Consider the following 23,132-nt stretch of genomic DNA (forward strand, 5'->3'; position numbering starts at 1 on the left):
TTAACAATTTTTAAATACCAACTTTATAAAAAAATAAAGAAACAATAATAAATAATAATATAATTACTTATAATTATAGTTATAGTTATAATTACCGTAACTTAATTTCTACAAGATAACATGGCTACTTTATAACCCACATACTGTTGGGATTGACAATTTTGTAATAAATATATCACTACCTTAGAGTACTCAACCTGCAAGAAACTGTAAAAGAGTCCAACTTCCTATTCATGCTATTTACTTTCTCTTTGCATTTCAGTTCAGATAATAAGAAAAGACTAGTCAGTTACACATTAGTAACAAATCAGTTTCAAGCCAATTGCTTCTTCAGGTTTTCAATTCCCTAGACACCAGTTCTGGTTGCAAATACTGCAGGAGCTGGTTTATTTGCTTATAAGTACCCTCCCAAAAAACCTGTTTCCACTGGAATTTTAAAAGACAATTTTTTTTTCTGTTGATATTTTGTAAAAAAATATTTAAAACCCCACAAAACCTAACAATATTAGAGGCAGGAGTTGATCTAACAGCATCACTATAAATGATCAGGGAATAAAACTAATATGTATAGTGCCTAAAGTAATGAGACATCCCATTGTGGCTGGTGCCTCTAGATGCTACCGTAATAATAATAATAATAATAATAATAATAATAAATAAAACTGAATTAATATGGAATTAATGCTAATGTTTAAAATCAAATTTACACAAGTTAAGAAGGAAGGTACTGTACATCTGGGGTCAGGCTTGAGTTATGAGAGATTACAAGTATTGGTTACAAGGTTCACAAGATACATATAGTACAATTCAATTCATTAATTTAAATTAATAATTTAATTAATAAATTAACTTTAAAAACAGAATTAATAAAACTGAATTAATATGGAATTGCTGAGATCCCATAAATAGTTATGCTCCTACTGTATGTAGTACCTACAAGCATTTAGTTCTAAACCAGTAACTGCTGGCTAGGGATTAGATTTCAATGAAATAAAAATCAGTGATGGCCCGCTCTCCGGTTTGATTCACCATCCTGACAGGTTTGTCGTTCAGTTTTGAGGTGCTGAGGAACCAGCCTGGATGGGCAGCTGATTCAAAGCTGCAAGTGGAACCAGAAATGGTCTTGAAAAAGATGAAACGCTTCTGATCCTCGGTCCTGATGTCTTTCATAGGCCCCTTCACCTTCTGTGAGAAATAAGAGAGGCCAGTTAGAAACAGGGATGCTCTTTGGAAGGCTTCCATCCTGCAATGGGATGAATATGAGAAGGGGCTTCTAATTAGGACACAGAGCTAGTGTCCACTCTCATTTGTGCCTGTGCAACTGTTATGTGGGTATCTATCCCTGAGCAGAATTTGCTCCAAGGAAGCACTGAGCTTGACTCTCCCCTGCCTTCCACTTTGGGCTGTCATTTATACCAGTGAAAAGTGGGTGTGAAATGCTGGCCCTCTGATGGTAGTGAAAACACCTGGTGCACACAGACAGGAGAATCTGGCCCAGACACCACAGGTGTTCCATACACCTGAGAAAGACTGTCCACCAAACAAGGAACCTATTCCTGCTCCTATTGAATGGGATTTCAATGTAATAGGGATCAGGCCCAATGGTAGACAATAACTACATGGAAGCTGCAAAAGCATGGCTGCAGTTTTAATCCTTGATCACTAACGATACGTTTTCACTGCAGCTGGGAGCAAGCCCACCAGTACGGTAGACAGGCTTGCACTAGCTCTGCTCAAACTACCACTTTAAAAATAACTGTGTGGACATGGCAGCACCTCAGAGACTTGGGCTAGCCACTGTTGAGATGAGTTCCTGTCTGCATCCTGTAAAACTTGCCCATACCGGTATTGCCCTGGCCTCTTCTTATGTCATTCAGTGTTCCATGCATTCTAAAACAATATGCATTTCCTCACCTTTTGGGGGCGAAGCCAGACTTTGAGGCACCTGCTCCCCTACTTGGTGTACACTTTGCTTGTGCCAATCAGAAACGAACACAAACAGGTTTTGGGCCCCGTCACCTATGACACTTCTATGATGTCATAGTTGGTACTTTATGGGCCTGCCTGCCATGTGCAGGCAGGGAGAGGAGAAAGAAAAACGAATCCTGTGTATCCCGTGTACACCCGTAATCGAGCCTCATCACCTTGAAGCCTCTCTCTCAGCTCACGTGTTTCAAACAGAGTGTCTACGTTTGCCGGTCGTTATGTGTTGGTTTGTATTTGTAAGTATCAGTTATTACTAAATGCTGCATCTTTGTTTATAAATATTGTTAGTAGATATTTTAGTCATTGTGTGTTTTAAGTTTCATTAACTCTATTATCTAATCAAACACTGCTCCCTTACCCCTTGTAATTATCCCCAATAAAACTTTAAATTGATTAATTTTAGTTGTTTGTGTGTGTGTGTGTGTCTGCAGTTTGCATCGTGACCCATACTCTCCTTGCATCCCTTACCAATATAGTCTATTGCCACGTGCAGCCTGGTAAATAACAGGCCTGCATTTTCTTTCGTCCCTGTGTGCCCGTGGCAATCCACAGCCACCTGGGCTCAGAACCAGGGGGGCAGCTGGGTTTGGAGGCCCGAGCTCCCTTTTTTAGCGGAGTAGCTCAAACCCTGCTTGGGCAAGTCTGTCTACTCACACAAGGAGGCTCGCTGCCAGCTGCAGTATAGACATACCCCAAAGGCACAAGAGACAACATGATCTAATGAATTAGTGTGGTGCGATGGCCTGGGATTCAGGAGACCTGGGTTCCTGGGCAAGTCACTTCTTATCTCTGCTTCTCCTTCCACTCTTTGTCTTCTGTATTTAGATGATAAAATCTTTGAGGAAGGAACCTTCTTATTACGTGACTGCACAGTGCCTACCACAACAGGGCCTTGATCTTGAATGAAGAATCAAGGTGCTACTGTGATAGCACTAAATGATAATAGTAATCATAAACCGTATCGGGGGGAAAACAGTGACTCCCATGTAAAGGTATCAATAAAAACCAGAGATGTGGATTGAATTTCAGTCACTGTGGAGTTTGTGATGATGCTAAAGGTCTGCTAATCCCACTCACCTCCAGCTGCAGCACAGGGCTGCCTTTATCCTTCACACAGCACAGATACAGATTGTTTTCCGAAGCGTTGCTTTCCACAATGTTCATAGCAACAGGACTGATGCGCTTTGGGGAGATGTGTGGGGAGCGATATAAATCCAGGTTTAATTTCACTAGGAAGAGAAAAGCAAGAGGAAATCCAGACTCAATTACAATAAAAAAGGCAGCCCGTCTGTCTGTGAAGATCTGGGAAGCACCATCACTTATAAATAGTGAGTGAGGAACCTGAAATCCATGCACAATAGCTGCCATATCACTTTATCGGTGACATTGATGGCTCTTTTAAAAATAACTGCACATCAGAGATTCAGTTGTGCACTTTTACTCATCTGAGTAATGCCATCCACTTCAGTGGGACTGTGCCTGAAGACAAAATACTCCCAAGAAATAGGGGTTGGAAAATCAGATCTTAATAATTACGTGCAGAAAGTGACATTAAAAGAACATTAGAGGTGGCAAAGTCAAGCACTCCAAAGGTAGGAAATGCCAGAATGCCTGTTGCAATCTTAATTCGACCCCTGTGCCCATATCCATTATGACAGGCTTTAATTACCGGATCACATACTATTTTTTCCACAGGAGTCTTGCCTCATTCAGTACACAGGATGGACCTACTCTGAAGATTAATCAGGGCTGTGAATGACCCTTGTCCAGCCAGACCTTACTTTCCCACAGGAGACTGCTGCTCAGATAGAAGCTGATCAGAGAGCAGCTGTGCAGCAACCAGGAGGTGTCTGAGCACCAGGTTGTTATGGACTGGGATATAGGCTGTCTGGCCTAGGAGTCAGAGCAGGAGTCAGGTTCGGTGGGCAGAGCAGCCACACAGGCTGGGGAATAAAGCCAAGGGCACCAGAGTCAACTGCCAGTTATCAAAACCAGGGGGTCAAGCCTGAGTCAGAACTGGACATCGAAGTTGAGGGTCAGAGCCGGGGTCAGATACCAAATGTCAGAAGTCAGAGGCCAGAGCCAGGACTGGTCACCGAGGATTGGAGGCGAGGTGTGAGGGCAGGAACTGGAGGATAGGTGAGGATCGAGTGTGCAGCAGCCCGGCTGGGGAGCCAGGAGCAGGGCTTTCTTGTCAATTTCACGGCTCGGAGCCCATGTAAGGAACACAGTGTCTACACAGACACTGCGTCGCCCTAACGACACCAACATAAGCCCTACGCCTCTCGTGGAGGTGGAGTTATGTCGGTGTAGTAGGGCACTTACATCGGCGGGATCAAGGCTGTAGTGTAGACACTGACATAATTAGGTCAACCTAAGGCCTGGTCTACACTACACAGTTAGGTTGACATAAGGCAGGAGCAAAGGTAGGAGCCAGGAGCAGTGCAGGAGAAAGGCACAAGCAGTGTCCAATGTAGCCACAACAGGAAACCACCTTGTTTCTCAGACAAGCTTCCTGTGCTTCCTTCTGGCTTAGCATGGTTGGACCAAATGGTGGAGCCAGCCGAGCCTCCAATCAGGGCTCCCATGGGTGGAGTCTTGGCTGAGGTTATAGCCCTAGTAGCTCCTTGGCCCACGTGGGTTCAGTAGACTCTGGGTGGAGGCCAGGATGCAGCAGCTGTCTGGGCCTCCCAGGCCCGGCTTTGAGACCCGGCACATCATGCATTGCTCCTTCATCAATTTGGAGGTGAAGTTCTCCCTTGCTCTCTTAGGATTTCTCTGGGGAGCCCCACTTGGGCAAATACTTCTGTGAGTTCATTAGCATTGACAGCCACCATTGCTGGGAATGGGAATGGCCTCAGGGTAGCTGGTAGCATAGTCTAAAATTACAAGGCTATATTTGTGCTCCACTGCAGATTTCTCTAATGGGCCCCCCAAATCAGAGGGTACCCTACAATGGGTAGTGGTACTGGGGGGAACCTTTTTCTGACCTGTCCACTGGCACTCAGGGAATGATGCATAATAGTCCCACACCTCTGGATGGACGCCCAGCCAGAAGAACCTCATGGTCACTCTGTTACGAGTCTTCTCCCACCCCAATGACCCCCACATGGTGCTGCATGGCCAGCTGAAGCACCCCTCTTTGAAATTTCCTTGTCCCTCAGAGCTGCATTCTTACCTCCCCCATCTTGGGATCTTTCAATACCCGATACCCCCCTTCCTCTACCAGTTCGAAATGGGGCCACTGAACTTGGGTGAACTGCTGCATGACGCTCTTCCCTGCTACCTGAACTCCTAGGCATCCCTTGGGCTGGAGCCAGCGCCAGCCAAGATCCTTCAGATTATGGGCGACAGTCCGGGGTCCGGCTTTGGCTGGGAATTTCTCGCTGCAGAACTGCTACTGGTAGGTTTCAGGTGAGATGTTAAGGGTGTCTAGGATGGCTGCCTTGACATGAGTGTAGTCCTGTGCAGCTGCCGCACTGAGGCCCCAGTATGCTGCCTGGCCCAGCATGCTGTCAAGTAGTAGGCCAATAGGTTGGCCCAATTTCCCTTGAGGCATCGGGCTCTCGAATGTGGCAAGGAATGCCTCTGGGTTGTCTCTGGGACCCATTGTTGTCAGCTTTACTGGGATGGCTGGTACTGGGTCAGCAGCTCCCGCTCCCATGGTTAGACTCCATGGCTGTAGGAGTGTCGCCATCTGCTGGATGAGCCACTGCTGTGCTTCTACCATTTCCTTAATCAGCTGCTCCTCCCACTGCTGGGTCACCTGCTGCTGATGGTTCAGGAAAGCCCACTTCAGCAGTTTCTCAAAAACCTCTGGTTTTCGGTTTTTATCTCCCTCTTTCTCTGGCCTACCATCAGTGCCTAGTGTGCCTGCATTCTCCACCAGATGTAACAGAGTCCCCAGAAGACTAGGTGGCCTAGTGGGTAGCACACCCAGTTTCCAGTCTCAAACCTCCCAGCAGGAAGGGGTTTCAGTCCAGTTCCTTACTGTGGATGTGGCTTCACTTCAGGGTTTTCAACGTCCTCACCCTCCCCTTTCTTGGCGGGGGTAGAAATGAGATTTATGCACCAAATGCAGTTGGCAGGGGAGCCCAGGCCCTCCCACTCCCAGAGCCCCATGAGAGACAACAATGTCCAGAACTCTGGAGTGCCCTTGGAGCTGCCTGACTGGGTCACTTCCATCTCCTCCACACCTCCAAGTCCAATATAGGATAGCAAAAGAAAAGGAAAGATAACTAAAGCTTCAGCCCCAATGGGCTCAGCGTGCAGTTGTCTCTCTCATGGGTGGCTTCTTTGGTACCCTCAGAGTAGGTCCATCTTCCTCCCCAGCCTCCCCCTTCTGAGCTAGGTTGCGCCCTTGTACGTTTCCTCTCCAGTCGGCCCGTGCTCTGGGCCCAGTATTGCCCTTTAACCCCTTCTGGTCCAGCATGGGGTATGTACACCTTGTCACATACCCCAATGGGAGAACAAGAGGGCTGAACCCTAAAGAATAAGCAATTGAATCAACTGGTTGTGTGCAATGACATTGTGTGTAAATATATGTCAAGCAAGATCTTTTATGAAAGCCTGTAATGTTCCTAACTTGGTGGTCATTAAGAGATCTATAGCCAGGTTATGGCTGTGAATGTAACTGTGGTGCAGCTACAGCATCACCTCACCCCAGGCAGTGAAGCAATCAAGCAGGGCAGGGCACAGGGCCGGCGCTTCCATTAGGCCACCCTAGGTGGTCGCCTAGGGCGGTACGATTTGGGGGGCGGCATTTTGCCGTCCTTGGCGGAAATTCAGCGGTGGGGGGCTCCTTCCGCTCCGGGTCTTCAGCGGAAATTCGGTGGTGGGTCCTTCGCTTACTCTGGGAACCGCCACCGAAGTGCCCTGAAGACGCGGAGCAGAAGGACCCCTGCCGCTGAATGCTCAGAGGAGGAGTGCTGCCGCCTAGAGCGGCAAAAACCCTGGCGCCGCTCCTGGCAGGGCACCCCCCCCCCCCCCGGCTAGTTGTTTACACAAAACCAATATCAAGTACCCATCCATTGTCCAGCCAGGAAGACACAATGATGGGCCATTAAAGTAAATGGAAAGTCATTGAAGCCGAAAAGAAAATCATAGAATCATAGGGTTGGAAGGGACCTCAGGAGGTCATCTAGTCCAACTCCCTGCTCAAAGCAGGACCAATTCCCAACTAAATCATCCCAGCCAGGGCTTTGTCAAGCCTGACCTTAAAAACCTCTAAGGAAGGAGATTCCACCACCTCTCTAGGGGACTCATTCCTGTGCTTCACCACCCTCCTAGTGAAAAAGTTTTTCCTAATATCCAACCTAAACCTCCCCCACTGCAACTTGAGATCATTACTCCTTGTTCTGTCATCTGGTACCACTGAGAACAGTCTAGATCCATCCTCTTTGGAACCCCCTTTCAGGTAGTTGAAAGCAGCTATCAAATGCCCCCTCACTCTTCTCTTCTGCAGACTAAACAATCCCAGTTCCCTCAGCCTCTCCTCATAAGTCATGTGCCCCAGCCCCCTAATCATTTTCGTTGACCTCCGCTGGACTCTCTCCTATTTGTCCACATCCTTCTTGTAGTGGGGGGACCAAAACTGGACACAATACTCCAGATGTGGCCTCACCAATGCCGAATAGTGGGGAATAATCACTTCCCTTGATCTGCTGGCAATGCTCCTACTAATGCAGCCCAATGTGCCGTTAGCCTTCTTGGCCACAAGGGCACACTGTTGACTCATATCCAGCTTCTCGTCCACTGTAACCCCTAGGTCCTTTTCAGCAGCACTTCTGCCTAGCCATTCGGTCCCTAGTCTGTAGCAGTGCATGGGATTCTTCCGTCCTAAGTGCAGGACTCTGCACTTGTCCTTGTTGAACCTCATCAGGTTTCTTTTGGCCCAATCCTCTAATTTGTCTAGGTCCCTCTGTATCCTATCCCTACCCTCCAGCTTTAGCATCATCTGAAAACTTGCTGAGAGTGCAGTCCATGCCATCCTCCAGATCATTAATGAAGATATTGAACAAAACCGGCCCCAGGACCGACCCTTGGGGCACTCCGCTTGATACCGGCTGCCAACTAGACATGGAGCCATTGATCACTACCCGTTGAGCCCGACGATCTAGCCAGCTTTCTATCCACCTTATAGTCCATTCATCCAGCCCATACTTCTTTAAGTTACCGGCAAGAATACTGTGGGAGACCGTATCAAAAGCTTTGCTAAAGTCAAGGAATAACACGTCCACTGCTTTCCCCTCATCCACAGAGCCAGTAACCTAATTGCCTTCTAGGAGGAGATAAGTCAGGCATGACTTGCCCTTGGTGAATCCATGCTGACTGTTCCTGATCACTTTCCTCTCCTCTAAGTGCTTCAGAATTGATTCCTTGAGGTGAGACTGACTGGCCTGTAGTCCCCAGGCCTTGTCTACACTGCCATTTTACAGCGCTGCAACTTTCTCGCTCAGGGGGGTGAAAAAACACCCCCCTGAGCGCTGCAAGTTTCAGCACTGTAAAGTGCCAGTGTAGACCATGCACCAGCGCTGGGGGCAACTCCCCTCGTGTGGGTGTTTTTTTTACAGCGCTGGGAGAGAAATGGCTGGTGCTGCGATTACATACCCATGCGCTGCCATGGCAGCGCTTTAATGTTGCTAGTGAAAACATTCCCTCAGTCTTGGAAAACTGAGAAAGCAGTTATTTCACGCTGAATAACCATGAGTCATGCCAGAAGGAAGAGAAAAAATGCGGGGGAAAGAGAAAAGACTGGGCTGCATTACACAGTTAGGTCAGCGTAAGGCAGCTTAGGGCATGTCTATATTAGAAACTTAAGTTGACCTATATTAGGTTGATTTACAGCCAGCACACTACCCTCCTTGGGTCAGGGGTGTGCGTCCTCACCAGGAGCTCTTCCACCAGCTGAAGAGGGGCAGTGTGAGGAGCTGAAAGCATGGTCTCTCAGCTCCACTGGCAGCTCCCTGCCAGGAGCCTGGCTGACCTACAGGCTCCTGGGCTCCTGCCCTCTTCCCTCTCCATCCCTGCACTTGCTCCCACTGGGAGCCAGGCAGCCATGTCAATTTCAGGAAGCAGGGTCTGTGATGTTCTGTACCTCGTGGGAACACCCTGCACCCCATGTTCATCCTTATAAAGTGATTGTGGGATCCACCTAACAAAGAGAAGGAAGAGCTAGTGAGGAGGGCTTTAAACTAGGTTCGCCGGGTGATGGTGGCCCTGAGGTAAGGGGGGAAGAGGGATACCGGGAGGAAACACAAGGAGGAGCGTACAGGACAGGAAGCCTCCTGATTCATACTGAGAAAGCAGGGCAATCGACTAGTTATCTGAGGTGCATGTACATGAATGCAAGAAGCCTGGGAAACAAGCAGGAAGAATTGGAAGTCCTGGCACAGTGAAGGAACTATGATGTGATTGGAATAACAGAAACTTGGTGGGATAACTCACATGACTGGAGCACTGTCATGGATGGATATAAACTCTTCAGGAAGGACAGGCATGGGAGGAAAGGTGGAGGAGTTGCATTGTATGTAAGAATCATAGAAACATAGAATCATAGAATATCAGGGTTGGAAGGGACCTCAAGAGGTCATCTAGTCCAACCCCCTGCTCAAAGCAGGACCAACACCCAACTAAATCATCCCAGCCAGGGCGTTGTCAAGCCTGACCTTAAAAACCTCCAAGGAAGGAGACTCCACCTCCACAGGTAACCCATTCCAGTGCTTTACCACCCTCCTAGTGAAATAGTGTTTCCTAATATCCAACCTAGACCTCCCCCACTGCAACTTGAGACCATTGCTCCTTGTTCTGTCATCTGCCACCACTGAGAACAGCCGAGCTCCATCCTCTTTGGAACCCCCCTTCAGATAGTTGAAGGCTGCTATTAAATCCCCCCTCATTCTTCTCTTCTGGAGACTAAACAATTCCAGTTCCCTCAGCCTCTCCTCATAAGTCATGTGCTCCAGCCCCCTAATCATTTTTGTTGCCCTCCGCTGCACTCTTTCCAATTTTTCCACATCCTTCTTGTAGTGTGGGGCCCAAAACTGGACACAGGACTCCAGATGAGGCCTCACCAGTGTCGAATAGAGGGGAACGATCATGTCCCTTGATCTGCTGGCAATGCCCCTACTTATACAGCCCAAAATGCCGTTAGCCTTCTTGGCAACAAGAGCACACTGTTCACTCATATCCAGCTTCTCATCCACTGTGACCCTTAGGTCCTTTTCTGCATGGACACTTTTCAAAGACACCATAATAGAAGCCCAACTTAAATGTATACCCCAAATTAAAAATCACAGTAAAAGAACTAAAAAAGAGCCACCGTGTCTTAACAACCATGTAAAAGAAGCAGAGAGAGATAAAAAGGTATCTTTTCAAAAGTGGAAGTCAAATCTTAGTGAGGTAAATAGAAAGGAGCATAAACACTGCCAAATTAAGTGTAAAAAATGTAATAAGAAAAGCCAAAAAGGAGTTTGAAGAACAGCTAGCCAAAAATTCAAAAGGTAATAACAAAATGTTTTTTAAGTACATCAGAAGCAGGAAGCCTGTTAAACAACCAGTGGGGCTCCTGGATGATTGAGATACAAAAGGAGCACTTAAAGACGATAAAGTCATTGCAGAGAAACTAAATTAATTCTTTGCTTCAGTCTTCATGGCTGAGGATGTTAGGGAGATTCCCAAACCTGAGCCATCCTTTGTAGGTGACAAATCTGAGGAATTGTCACAGATTGAAGTGTCATTACAGGAGGTTTTGGAATTAATTGATAAATTTAACATTAACAAGTCACCGGGACCAGATGGCATTCACCCAAGAGTTCTGAAAGAACTCAAATGTGAAATTGCGGAACTATTAACTATGGTTTGTAACCTGTCCTTTAAATCGGCTTCTGTACCCAATGACTGGAAGATAGCTAATGTAATGCCAATATTTAAAAAGGGCTCTATAGGTGATCTCAGCAATTACAGACCGGTAAGTCTAACGTCAGTACCGGGCAAATTAGTTGAAACAATAGTAAAGAATAAAATTGTCAGACACATAGAAGAACATATAGTGTTGGGCAAAAGTCAACATGGTTTCTGTAAAGGGAAATCATGTCTTACTAATCTATTAGAGTTCTTTGAAGGGGTCAACAAACATGTGGACAAGGGGGAATCCAGTGGACATAGTGTACTTAGATTTCCAGAAAGCCTTTGACAAGGTTTCTCACCAAAGGCTCTTAAGTAAATTAAGTTGTCATGGGATAAGAGGGAAGATCCTTTCATGGATTTAGAACTGGTTAAAAGACAGGGAACAAAGGATAGGAATAAATGGTAAATTTTCAGAATGAAGAGGGGTAACTAGTGGTGTTCCCCAAGGGTCAGTCCTAGGACCAATGCTATTCAACTTATTCATAAATGATCTGGAGAAAGGGGTAAACAGTGAGGTGGCAAAGTTTGCAGATGATACTAAAGTGCTCAAGATAGTTAAGACCAAAGCAGACTGTGAAGAACTTCAAAAAGATCTCCCAAAACTAAGTGATTGGGCAACAAAATGGCAAATGAAATTTAATGTGGATAAATGTAAAGTAATGCACATTGGAAAAAATAACCCCAACTATACATACAATATGATGGGGGCTAATTTAGCTACAACTAATCAAGAAAGAGATCTTGGAGTCATCGTGGATAGTTCTCTGAAGACGTCCACGCAGTGTGCAGCGGCAGTCAAAAAAGCAAACAGGATGTTAGGCATCATTAAAAAAGGGATAGAGAATAAGACGGAGAATATCTTATTGCCCTTCTATAAATCAATGGTACGCCCACATCTCGAATACTGCGTACAGATGTGGTCTTCAAATCTCAAAAAAGATATACTGGCATTAGAAAAGGTTCAAAGAAGGGCAACTAAAATAATTAGGGGTTTGGAATGGGTCCCATATGAGGAGAGATTAGAGGCTAGGACTTTTCAGCTTGGAAAAGAGGAGACTAAGGGGGGATATGATAGAGGTATATAAAATCATGAGTGGTGTGGAGAAAGTGAATAAGGAAAAGTTATTTACTTGTTCCCATAATATAAGAACTAGAGGCCACCAAATGAAATTAATGGGCAGCAGGTTTAAAACAAATAAAAGGAAGTTCTTCTTCACACAGTGCAGAGTCAACCTGTGGAACTCCATGCCTGAGGAGGTTGTGAAGGCTAGGACTATAACAGGGTTTAAAAGAGAACTGGATAAATTCATGGAGGTTAAGTCCATTAATGGCTATTAGCAAGGATGGGTAAGGAATAGTGTCCCTAGCCTCAGTTTGTCAGAGGGTGGAGATGGAGCATTATTGTTATAGTAATGTTGTAGTAACTGTTGTTGTTATAGTAATGTTATAGGTTGTAATTTCATGTATCTAGTTATGAGGCTGAAAATGTGTCCTCATGGCTTAAAAACAGCCCAGGCAAAACTCTCCAAGAGCAGAGAGCAGTTCAGACCTCATCAGGGCATGGATGGGACAAACCCAGCCCAGCCTCACAGGAACAAAGGACACTGGCCTAGGCAGCAACAAAGGATCTGTTGGACTCTCAAGTGAGTCACCCCCCCACACCTTCCTTTGGTTAGTTTGGGACTACAATGAGGTAATGCTCACCTGACTCTGAAGGGGGCGGGGGGTGGGGGGCAAAGCCAAGAGGGAAGAAAGAACATGATAAAAGGGAGAGATGTTTTCCATGCTCTCTCTCTTCCACCTACATGTACAGACACCACACAAAGCGACTGAAGCGCTGATCAAAGGGGAGAGCCTGGCTGAAGGGCAACCAGCCAGCCTGTGGTGAGAAGCATCTAAGTTCGTAAGGGCACAGAAAATGTTAAGATCAGCTTAGAATGAGTTTTGCTTTTATTTCATTTGACCAAATCTGACTTCTTGTGCTTTGACTTAAAAATCACTTAAATCTACCTTTATAGTTAATAAATCTGTTTGTTTATTCTACCGGAAGCAGTGCGTTTGGTTTGAAGCATGTCAGAGACTCCCCTTGGGATAACAAGCCTGGTACAGATCAATTTCTTTGTTAAATTGACGAACTCATATAAGCTTGCAGCGTCCAGCGGGCATAACTGGGCACTGCAAGACGGAAGTTCCTAGGGGTTGTGTCTGGAACCGGAGATATTGACTAGTGTCATTCGGTTGCAAGTAGCTGGGAACAGCTTACATGCCAGAGGCTGTGTGTGAACAGCCCAGGAGTGGGGGTCTCACAGCAGAGCAGGGTAAGGCTGGCTCCCAGAGTCAAGGATTGGGGTGACCTAGCAGATCATCGGTCCAGATAACACCAGGGGAACGTCACATGGTCCTACTAGAGCAACTGGGTTCTAGCTGCCCCACTTCCTTGTCAGTTTCAGGGCTCCTGCTGTGAAATTGACAAGACGACCAACAGCCAATTTAAGGCTGTCTTGAAGACACTGACATAATTAGGTCCACATAAGCTGCCGAGAGGTGTAGGGCTTATGTCGGTGTCGTTAGTGCGACGCAGTGTCTGTGTAGACACTGTGTTCCTTACATGGGCTTGGAGCCATGAAATTGACAAGAAAGCCCTGCTCCTGGCTCCCACTGCTGGGTCTCTGCTCCAAGCCAGGCTGCCACCTAGGGTCCCGGTTTGGGCTGCCGGCCAGGCTCCCCACTGGGAGCCCTGCTGAGCACTGGGCTCTCGGCTCCCCGCCAGGAGCATGGCAGCCAACTGGACTCTGGATGCAGATCTCCCCACTGGAGGCGAGAAGCCCTGAGCAACTACCCCCCAGTTCCCGGCTGGGAGCAGGGAGGCAAGAAACCCAGGGAGCAGCTGGGCTCCCAGTGGGGAGCTGCATGGAGCTGACAGCTCTGGATCTCAACCCCTCCCCCATTGCCCCTTTTCAGTCAGTGAAAGTGCTCCTGGTGAGGATGAACACCACCAACAGAAGGAAGGTAGTGTGGATATCAGCCACCACAACTGAAGGTAACATAGGTTGACTTAAGATTGTAGTGTAGACATGCCCTTTTTATAAACAGGCTTGGGTTTGAGGTTTTTTATCCCGAAAGGGAGGGCTAACATTTAAGTGGGGTGCTGTCCACGAAACACTGTATCCTTTCTAGGACAGAGGGCACACTGTGAAAATGTTCAGAGGCACCAGGTAACTTGGATTAGAAAAGGGAATTGAGCCAATGTAGAAGTATAAAGCCCGAGACTGCGTCTTTACGTTTGTTTTCTGTGTAACTTGTCTGTGTTTGCTTTTCCGCACTATTCCATCTAGAAAGCTATGATTTTTCTATTCCATAAGCTGTTTGTTTATTTCTACCCCAGGCAGGTCTCTGGTGTCCAAACTGTGTGGAGTGTGGGTGTCCCAGAGTGAACTGATAATTGGGGGCAAGTTTTCACTGGTTGATGAACCAGAGTGGAAAAGTCCAAGTGCCTGTATTTAAGAACTCAGGGAGATGGATGTGGGGAAACTTGGGATCAGAAGGGGTTGCTGAGGTCACCCCGCAAGGAGTAAGTAGGCTGGTGGAAGTGAGTAACTAGGCTTGTGCTTGCAGGCCAGCTACTGGTGTCAGACTTCTCACCCATAGCAGCCAGCATTAAGGCCCCCAAAATTACCCAGGCAGGCGGTGACTGACTCCCTCGCTGGTCTGAGTGATCCCCAGAACCTCACACGTATATCAGCAGGTAACTGAGCAAGAGGAGATAAACTGGGGGGGGCCCAGAGGAAAGAACTATTTTGTAATTGACCTGCTTCACTGCTATTGGGGCCTTGTAAATGCACCGCCATCAGCTGGGCCTGGCCGGTGTGACGCCACAGGACAAAACTCTTGTGTTCCTCATCTTGGACTGTGTACAGCTTGGAGCGGGTGTATTTGTAGATGAAGGTCTCTGCATGCGTGAAGGAGTTGTTGCTGAAGGATACGGGATCTGAAAACATCAAACATCAAACCCGTTGGCAGTACCGGGTTTACCATGGCGCTGGGCCCAGAGTCAGAAGGGGCCCCGGCCAGCCAGATCCCCCGGCCAGCAGAGCCGGCCAGGAAAGCTTGGGCGAGGTCGCTCCACTTCCCACCGCTGGTGAGTGCTGGGGGGCGGTTTCCCCCTCCCCCAAAGTCCGGGAGCCAGGGGAGCAGAGCAGAGCGGGCTGGGGTTGGGTCACTCCACTTCCTGCCGTCCTATGAGTGCAGGGTCGGGACCACTCTGCAATCACCTGGCGGCAGGAAGTGGAGCGACCCGGCCCCAACCCGCTCCACTCCACCAGATCGTGCTGAGGGGTGGTTTCCCCGCTGGTCCCCAAACCTGGGGAGGAGATGGACCGGTGAGGAAGGGGCATGGGATGGGGAAGAGAAGGGGATGGAGGGAAGTGGGAGTGGTGGGAAGCAGGGGCGGGGGAAAGGAAGGGGGTAGGGTGGGGAGGAGATGGAGCGGTGGGGAAGGGGCATGGGATGGGGAAGAGAAGGGGGCTGGGGGAAGCGGGGGTTGGGGGAAAGAGGCAGTGGGGACAAAGGGGATGAGAAGGGGATGGGGGAAGTGGGGGCAGGAGCGAAGCTGGAGCCCAGCATGTGGCATCCCCTTGGCAGAAGCTGGGGCTCCCCTGTTAAGCAGGCCCATTGAACCCTCACCCTGACAAGCCCCACCTCCCCTGCAGCTGTACCTTCCTGATGAGCCCCCCCAGACACCCTCCCCACTGAGTCCCAACCACCTGCACCTGGACCCCCACCCAAATGAACCCCACCTCTCCTGCATCTAGACCCTGCTGAGCCCCAAACACCTTCACCTGGATCCCCTGCAGAGTCCCATTGCCCCTGCACCTGGAACCCCGCAATGAGCTTCTATGCATCCAGATCTCCCACTGAGCCACCCACACCCAGACTGCCCCACAGAGAACTCTCTTACCCCCACCTGGATCCCCCCCCCACACTAAGTCCCTCTGCACTTGGATCCTGCTGCCGGGCTGAGCCTGCTCACCCACACCTGGTGTGCCTGGCACAGGGGGGCAGAGCCCCAGGGTGTTTCTGGTGCAGGCCCAGCCCTTGCACTGTGTCAGGGTCGGGTGCCGCCTCACTGCCGAGTCCCTGTCCCAGGGTGGAGTGGGGGGAGGCTGCAGAGTGATCTCCCACCTCCATGCAACCAGTGGCCTGTGCTCCCCACTGCCATGTTGGAGCATCCACATTTATTTATTTACAAATAAAATTTGCAGAATTTTAAAATATTGTGCACAGAATTTTTAATTTTTTGGTGCAGAATCCCCTCAGGAATATGGGGTGCTGTGCCGCTGTGATGGTGGGACAGTGAGGAAGTTGGTGGGCAGTGGGGAGGTCTCTGGGCGGGGGGTGCTGGGCGAGCGGTGTGGTGTGTAGGGTACTATGCAGTTGCGGTGGGAGGCCAGTACAGGAGGTCTCTGGGAGGAGTGGGGGCTGGGCATAGAGATATGGGGTGGAGGTCTCTGGGCGATGGGGCACTGGGCATAAGGGTGGGGCACTGGGCAGGAGGGTGGTGTGGTGCGGACCCACCCTCAAGGGGCTGGCAGCACAGGGCTGGGCAGGCCAGTGTGTGTCTGACAGCTGCAGGTTTGTAAACAGTGCCCTCCTGCTGGGCTGCGCAGAGTGGGGCTGCTCCCGCCGCGCTGTGCCTTATTGCCCCCAGCCCGCCCTTCACTCTGGAGACTGACCAGCCTGCCCCCCGGCACCTTGCCCCCTGGGGGCCCACAAATATGTTTGGCGCCGGGCCCACAAAAAGTTATTCCGCCCCTGAATGTATGAGGACCAAGATCACAGAGTCACACGGACAGCAACTGCCAGATTCAGAGTTTACATCTGGCAAGAGGCACTTGTATCTGCTGCAGGGGCCCCAGGTTTCAAACTTGGGAGGCCCAATTCTTATCCCACTTAGCCCGGTAGGAATCTAGGAGCAGCTTGACTGAAGTCCATGGAGTTTGCATCGGTGTAAAATAGGTTTGAGGAGAGAATCAGGCCCTCCCCCTGGTTACCCATAGCACAAGAGCTGCAGAATTCCACACTTCTTCGGTCAGTAACAAAATCAGTGGAGTCTGAGTTTAGATCGAAGCTTCTCTGAGGCCTGGGAGTGCACAGATTATCTCTACTCAAACAGCGCGCAGAAAAGGAAGCAGTCTATATCCGTACCTTCCACCAGGGCACTGTTCAGCATCCTCATAAAGTCAATGTCCGTGAACGATTTGGCAAGCCGGTTCATCCCCCTTCTTGTCTCCCCTTGAGGCACCTCTGCAGCCCACCTTAAAGCCACTGAGTCGACTTCGTCAATGGCCTTCCAATGGCTGTCCAACTCCGGCAGAGAACGATTCCTGGGGAAGGGACAAGGGCTGGAGCCATAGAAGGAGCTTTGTGGGGCAATGAAGGAGTGATTTGAACAGCTAGAAAACAAGACACATCCCCTCACTTCTCTTGTGTGTGCGCTCATTCCGCTGCCTATGTGAGCTCCAACTAAATTTAATCTAGACATGCCCCAAGCCTCCCAGTCTGATCCACTATTTAGAGCCTTCCTTGCCTTTGATATCCACAGGGACAACCGACCTTCATCCGCAACAGCCTGCAGGGCTGAGACTGTCCCAGAGATGGGCCAGCAGAGCACCTTAACCTCTGCCACCAGGGGACCAGGATGACTGTGATCACTGCAAAGCTAACTGGCTACCCCGGTTAACCCTTTCATAGAATCCAAGACCAGAAGGGACCATTGTGAGTGTGACAGCGTACCCCATAAGGCTTTATGGGGGGACGTTTATAAATGTATGTATGATATAACTGGCCGCTGGTTAGGAAAGATAGAAAATGTGGCAAAAGACCACCTTGGCTTAACCACGAGATCTTGCACGATCTAAAAAATAAAAAGGAGTCATATAAAAAAATGGAAACTAGGACAGATTACAAAGGATGAATATAGGCAAACAACACAGGAATGCAGGGGCAAGATTAGAAAGGCAAAGGCACAAAATGAGCTCAAACTAGCTACGGGAATAAAAGGAAACAAGAAGACTTTTTATCAATACATTAGAAGCAAGAGGAAGACCAAAGACAGGGTAGGCCCACTGCTTAGTGAAGAGGGAGAAACAGTAACAGGAAACTTGGAAATGGCAGAGATGCTTAATGACTTCTTTGTTTCGGTCTTCACCGAGAAGTCTGAAGGAATGCCTAACATAGTGAATGCTAATGGGAAGGGGGTAGGTTTAGCGGATAAAATAAAAAAAGAACAAGTTAAAAATCACTTAGAAAAGTTAGATGCCTGCAAGTCACCCGGGCCTGATGAAATGCATCCTAGAATACTCAAGGAGCTAATAGAGGAGGTATCTGAGCCTCTAGCTATTATCTTTGGAAAGTCATGGGAGACGGGAGAGATTCCAGAAGACTGGAAAAGGGCAAATATAGTGCCCATCTATAAAAAGGGAACTAAAAACAACCCAGGTAACTACAGACCAGTTAGTTTAACTTCTGTGCCAGGGAAGATAATGGAGCAAGTAATTAAGGAAATCATCTGCCAACACTTGGAAGGTGGTAAGGTGATAGGGAATAGCCAGCATGGATTTGTGAAGAACAAATCATGTCAAACCAATCTGATAGCTTTCTTTGATAGGATAACGAGCCTTGTGGATAAGGGTGAAGCGGTGGATGTGGTATACCTAGACTTTAGTAAGGCATTTGATACGGTCTCGCATGATATTCTTATCGATAAACTAGGCAAATACAAATTAGATGGGGCTACTATAAGGTGGGTGCATAACTGGCTGGATAATCGTACTCAGAGAGTTGTTATTAATGGTTCCCAATCCTGCTGGAAAGGCGTAACGAGTGGGGTACCGCAGGGGTCTGTTTTGGGACCGGCTCTGTTCAATATCTTCATCAACGACTTAGATATTGGCATAGAAAGTACGCTTATTAAGTTTGCGGATGATACCAAACTGGGAGGGATTGCAACTGCTTTGGAGGACAGGGTCATAATTCAAAATGATCTGGACAAATTGGAGAAATGGTCTGAGTTAAACAGGATGAAGTTTAACAAAGACAAATGCAAAGTGCTCCACTTAGGAAGGAAAAATCAATTTCACACATACAGAATGGGAAAAGACTGTCTAGGAAGGAGTACGGCAGAAAGGGATCTAGGGGTTATAGTGGACCACAAGCTAAATATGAGTCAACAGTGTGATGCTGTTGCAAAAAAAGCAAACATGATTCTGGGATGCATTAACAGGTGTGTTGTGAGCAAGACACGAGAAGTCATTCTTCCGCTCTACTCTGCTCTGGTTAGGCCTCAGCTGGAGTATTGTGTCCAGTTCTGGGCGCCGCATTTTAAAAAAGATGTGGAGAAACTGGAAAGGGTCCAAAGAAGAGCAACAAGAATGATTAAAGGTCTTGAGAACATGACCTATGAAGGAAGGCTGAAAGAATTGGGTTTGTTTAGTTTGGAAAAGAGAAGACTGAGAGGGGACATGATAGCAGTTTTCAGGTATATAAAAGGGTGTCATAAGGAGGAGGGAGAGAACTTGTTCACCTTAGCCTCTAAGGATAGAACCAGAAACAATGGGTTTAAACTGCAGCAAGGGAGGTCTAGATTGGACATTAGGAAAAAGTTCCTAACTGTCAGGGTGGTTAAACACTGGAACAAATTGCCTAGGGAGGTTGTGGAATCTCCGTCTCTGGAGATATTTAAGGGTAGGTTAGATAAATGTCTACTAGGGATGGTCTAGGCAGTATTTGGTCCTGCCATGCGGGCAGGGGACTGGACTCGATGACCTCTCGAGGTCCCTTCCAGTCCTAGAATCTATGAATCTATGAATGAATCTATGGTTGCTTGATTTCTAAGTAAGCTCTGTGAGGCATTTGGTCAGCTTCTTTAGGAAGGAATTCACCAGGTTAAGTACCTGATCAGGAAACACTTGGGGAACAATGCATCTTGGAATGCTCCAATCCACATGAGAAGTCTTCCTGGAGACATGCAAGATGCCATGTGGACAATGGCGTCGGCCTGCAAAGACTGAGTCATGCAGGGGCATGTGACTTGCCCAGGTGACTCCAAAACTCCATCTTGGAGCTGGACTTTGCAGAGGAGGGAGGAGGGGGGTCTCCACCCACAAGAGAGAGTCTATTTAAACCCAGGGGAGACCCCTCCATTTTGTCTTCAGCTGGCTAAAGAAGGAGCCTCTCCACCCCCCCCCCCAGGATACTTGAAGGAGACTGAAACAAAGGACAGTAACTACAGGGGGTGTGAGTGATTGCTGGACCCAGGCTAAAAGGAGTTTAGCCTGTAAAAGGGAGCACTCTGGAACTGGTGAGGAAATTATCTGTATTCAGTTTGATTAGGCATAGATCTGCGCATTTTATTTTATTTTGCTTGGTGACTTACTTTGTTCTGTCTGTTACTACTTTGAACCACTTAAATCCTACTGTCTGTATTTAATAAAATCGCTTTCTATTTAGTAATTCACTCAGAGTATGTATTAATACCTGGGGGAGCAAACAACTGTGCATATCTCTCTATCAGTGTTATAGAGGGCGAACAATTTATGAGTTTGCCCTGCATAAGCTTTATGCAGGGTAAAACGGATTTATCTGGGTTTAAACCCCATTGGGAGTTGGGCATCCGAGTGCTAAAGACAAGCACGCTACTGCGAGCTGTTTTCAGGTAAACTTGCAGCTTTGGGACAAGTGATTCAGACCCTGGGTCTGTGTCTGGAGCCAGACGGGAGTGTCTGGCTCAGCAAGACAGGGTGCTGGATAGGGTTACCATTCGTCCAGATTTACCCGGACATGTCCTCCTTTTCGCGCTAAAAATAGCGTCCGGGGGGAATTTATAAAACATTCACAATGTCCGGGATTTCCCCCCTCCCCCGGCAGAGCGAGCGGCTGGGAGGGCTGCAGAAAAATCCCGGGCTGGACTCCTGAGCAGCTGTAGAGGAGCCGGAGCCGCCCTGCATTCTGAGTTGGCCTCTCCTGCAACCCGGTCCGGCAGCACTGTGCAGGGCCAGGGACCGGGTTTTGTTGTGCAGGGCCAGGGACCGGGTTTTGTTGTGCTGGGAAGCGCAGCCACGTGTCCGGCTCGGCTGCACAGAGCCCAACACCCTGTTCTGAGCAGCAGGGTAAGGGGGACCGGGGGCAGGAAGGTTCTGGAGGGGGCAGTCAAGAAACGGGGGGGGGCTTTTGGGGGGGGGTGGAGAAAGTTTTGGGCAGTCAGGGTACAGGTAGGGGATAGGGTCCTGGGGGGCAGTTGGGGGGGGTCTTAGGAGGGGGCAGTTAGGGGACAAGGAACAGGGAGGCTTAGGGGTGGGGTTCTGGAGGGCAGTTAGGAGCAGGGGTCCCAGGAAGGGGCAGTCAGGGGACAAGGAGCAGGGGGGTGGGGAGCTGGGAGTTCTGGGGGGGGGGGCTGTCAGGGGGCAGGAGTGGGGAGAGGGATCGGAGCAGTCAGGGGACAGGGAGCAGAGAGGTTTAGATGGGTTGCGAGTTCTGGGGGGGGCTGTCAGGGGGCAGGAGTGGGGAGAGGGATCGGAGCAGTCAGGGGACAGGGAGCAGAGGGGTTTAGATGGGTCGGGAGTTCTGGGGGGGGCTGTCAGGGGGCAGGGGTGGGGAGAGGGATCGGAGCAGTCAGGGGACAGGGAGCAGAGGGGTTTAGGTGGGTCGGGAGTTCTGGGGGGGCTGTCAGGGGGCAGGGGTGGGGAGAGGGATCGGATCAGTCAGGGGACAGGGAGCAGAGAGGTTTAGATGGGTTGCGAGTTCTGGGGGGGGCTGTCAGGGGGCAGGAGTGGGGAGAGGGATCGGAGCAGTCAGGGGACAGGGAGCAGAGAGGTTTAGATGGGTTGGGAGTTCTGGGGGGGGCTGTCAGGGGGCAGGAGTGGGGAGAGGGATCGGAGCAGTCAGGGGACAGGGAGCAGAGAGGTTTAGATGGGTTGGGAGTTCTGGGGGGGGCTGTCAAGGGGGCAGGAGTGGGGAGAGGGATCGGAGCAGTCAGGGGACAGGGAGCAGAGAGGTTTAGATGGGTTGGGAGTTCTGGGGGGGGGCTGTCAGGGGGCAGGAGTGGGGAGAGGGATCGGAGCAGTCAGGGGACAGGGAGCAGAGAGGTTTAGATGGGTTGGGAGTTCTGGGGGGGGCTGTCAGGGGGTGGGGAGTGGTTGGATGGGGCGTGGGAGTCCCAGGGGTCTGTCTGGGGGTGGGGGTGTGGATAAGGGTTGGGGCAGTCAGGGGACAAGAGGCAGGGAGGCTTAGATAGGGAGTGGAGTCCTGGGGGGCAGTTAGGGGCAGGGGTCCCAGGAGGGGGCAGTCAGGGGACAAGGAACGGGGGGAGGGTTGGGGGTTCTGGGGGGGCGGGAAGTGGGAGGGGCAGGGGCGGGGCTAGGGCGGGGCTCCTCCCGTCCTCTTTTTTGCTTGCTGAAATATGGTAACCCTAGTGCTGGAGTCCTGAGCTGGCAGGGAAAACCGGAGCAGGGGTAGTCTTTGCACATCGGGTGGCAGCTCCCAAGGGGGTTTCTGTGATCCAACCCGTCACAGTGAGCCTCTAGTCTGAGCTCCTGGATCACACAGGCCAGAGACCTGCGCCATTTGCTGCTGCTCCAGAGTGTTTCTGAGCATAGAGCCTTGAGTCTTCCCAAGACCGCTTTACTGCTCCTAAACCTTCCACATTAGGCAACAGCGTAGCATCAGTCTGGGGACCCCTTTGCAGGATAAGTGGGCAGCTCCTTTAGGCTGGGCCCTGGTTCTGGTTCCTGGGAGGATGGGAATCTGCACATCGTGCTCTGGATTCTGATCTAGTCACGGAACCATTTGTTTCTGTCCTCGTGGCTCTTTCGTTACTGTTAGTATCACCTTGTAAGTCTAGCCCAAAGACAATCCCATGAACTCCCAGGGCATTGCCAAGCACTCGCAGACTGGAAGGAACAGATAAGACCCTTCATGTAGCAGAGACAGCTACAAACAGTGGAGACCACCCAAGGCACATGAAAGGCCTGAGCAAAACTGAGAGTCGAGGGAATTCCCTGATTGCAAACACAAGGGCTAGGTTACTGGTTTTGCAGCCTGTGTGTAAGGCTTGTCTAATCCAGGCTAGCTATTCCTGAAAGTGGATTAAGCTAAACTGGAACAAGGCACTCATTCTGGAATAAGAGTGTCCTCACATGGAGTTAATCAGGAATAGTTATTGCACTTTAAATTCACACCCTACC

At 49.3% G+C, this 23,132-nt stretch overlaps 1 protein-coding gene across 1 annotated transcript in view; it reads right to left on the reverse strand.

Annotated features, from left to right (window-relative positions):
* Nucleotides 1-942: 942 nt before the first annotated feature.
* The window catches only part of LOC128831288 (interleukin-1 receptor antagonist protein-like), a 31,242-nt gene continuing 9,052 nt past the window's right edge, over nt 943-23,132 (reverse strand). The window contains exons 2-5 of the mRNA XM_054017607.1: nt 17,098-17,312; nt 14,702-14,881; nt 3,064-3,215; nt 943-1,185 (exon numbers count right to left, since the gene is read on the reverse strand). Coding sequence (XP_053873582.1) covers nt 976-1,185; nt 3,064-3,215; nt 14,702-14,881; nt 17,098-17,312 — 757 coding nt within the window. The 3' untranslated portion in view covers nt 943-975. The remainder of the gene's footprint in view (nt 1,186-3,063; nt 3,216-14,701; nt 14,882-17,097; nt 17,313-23,132) is intronic.

The sequence above is a fragment of the Malaclemys terrapin genome, chromosome 2 (genome assembly GCF_027887155.1).
Source record: "Malaclemys terrapin pileata isolate rMalTer1 chromosome 2, rMalTer1.hap1, whole genome shotgun sequence".
Lineage (NCBI taxonomy): Eukaryota > Metazoa > Chordata > Testudines > Emydidae > Malaclemys > Malaclemys terrapin.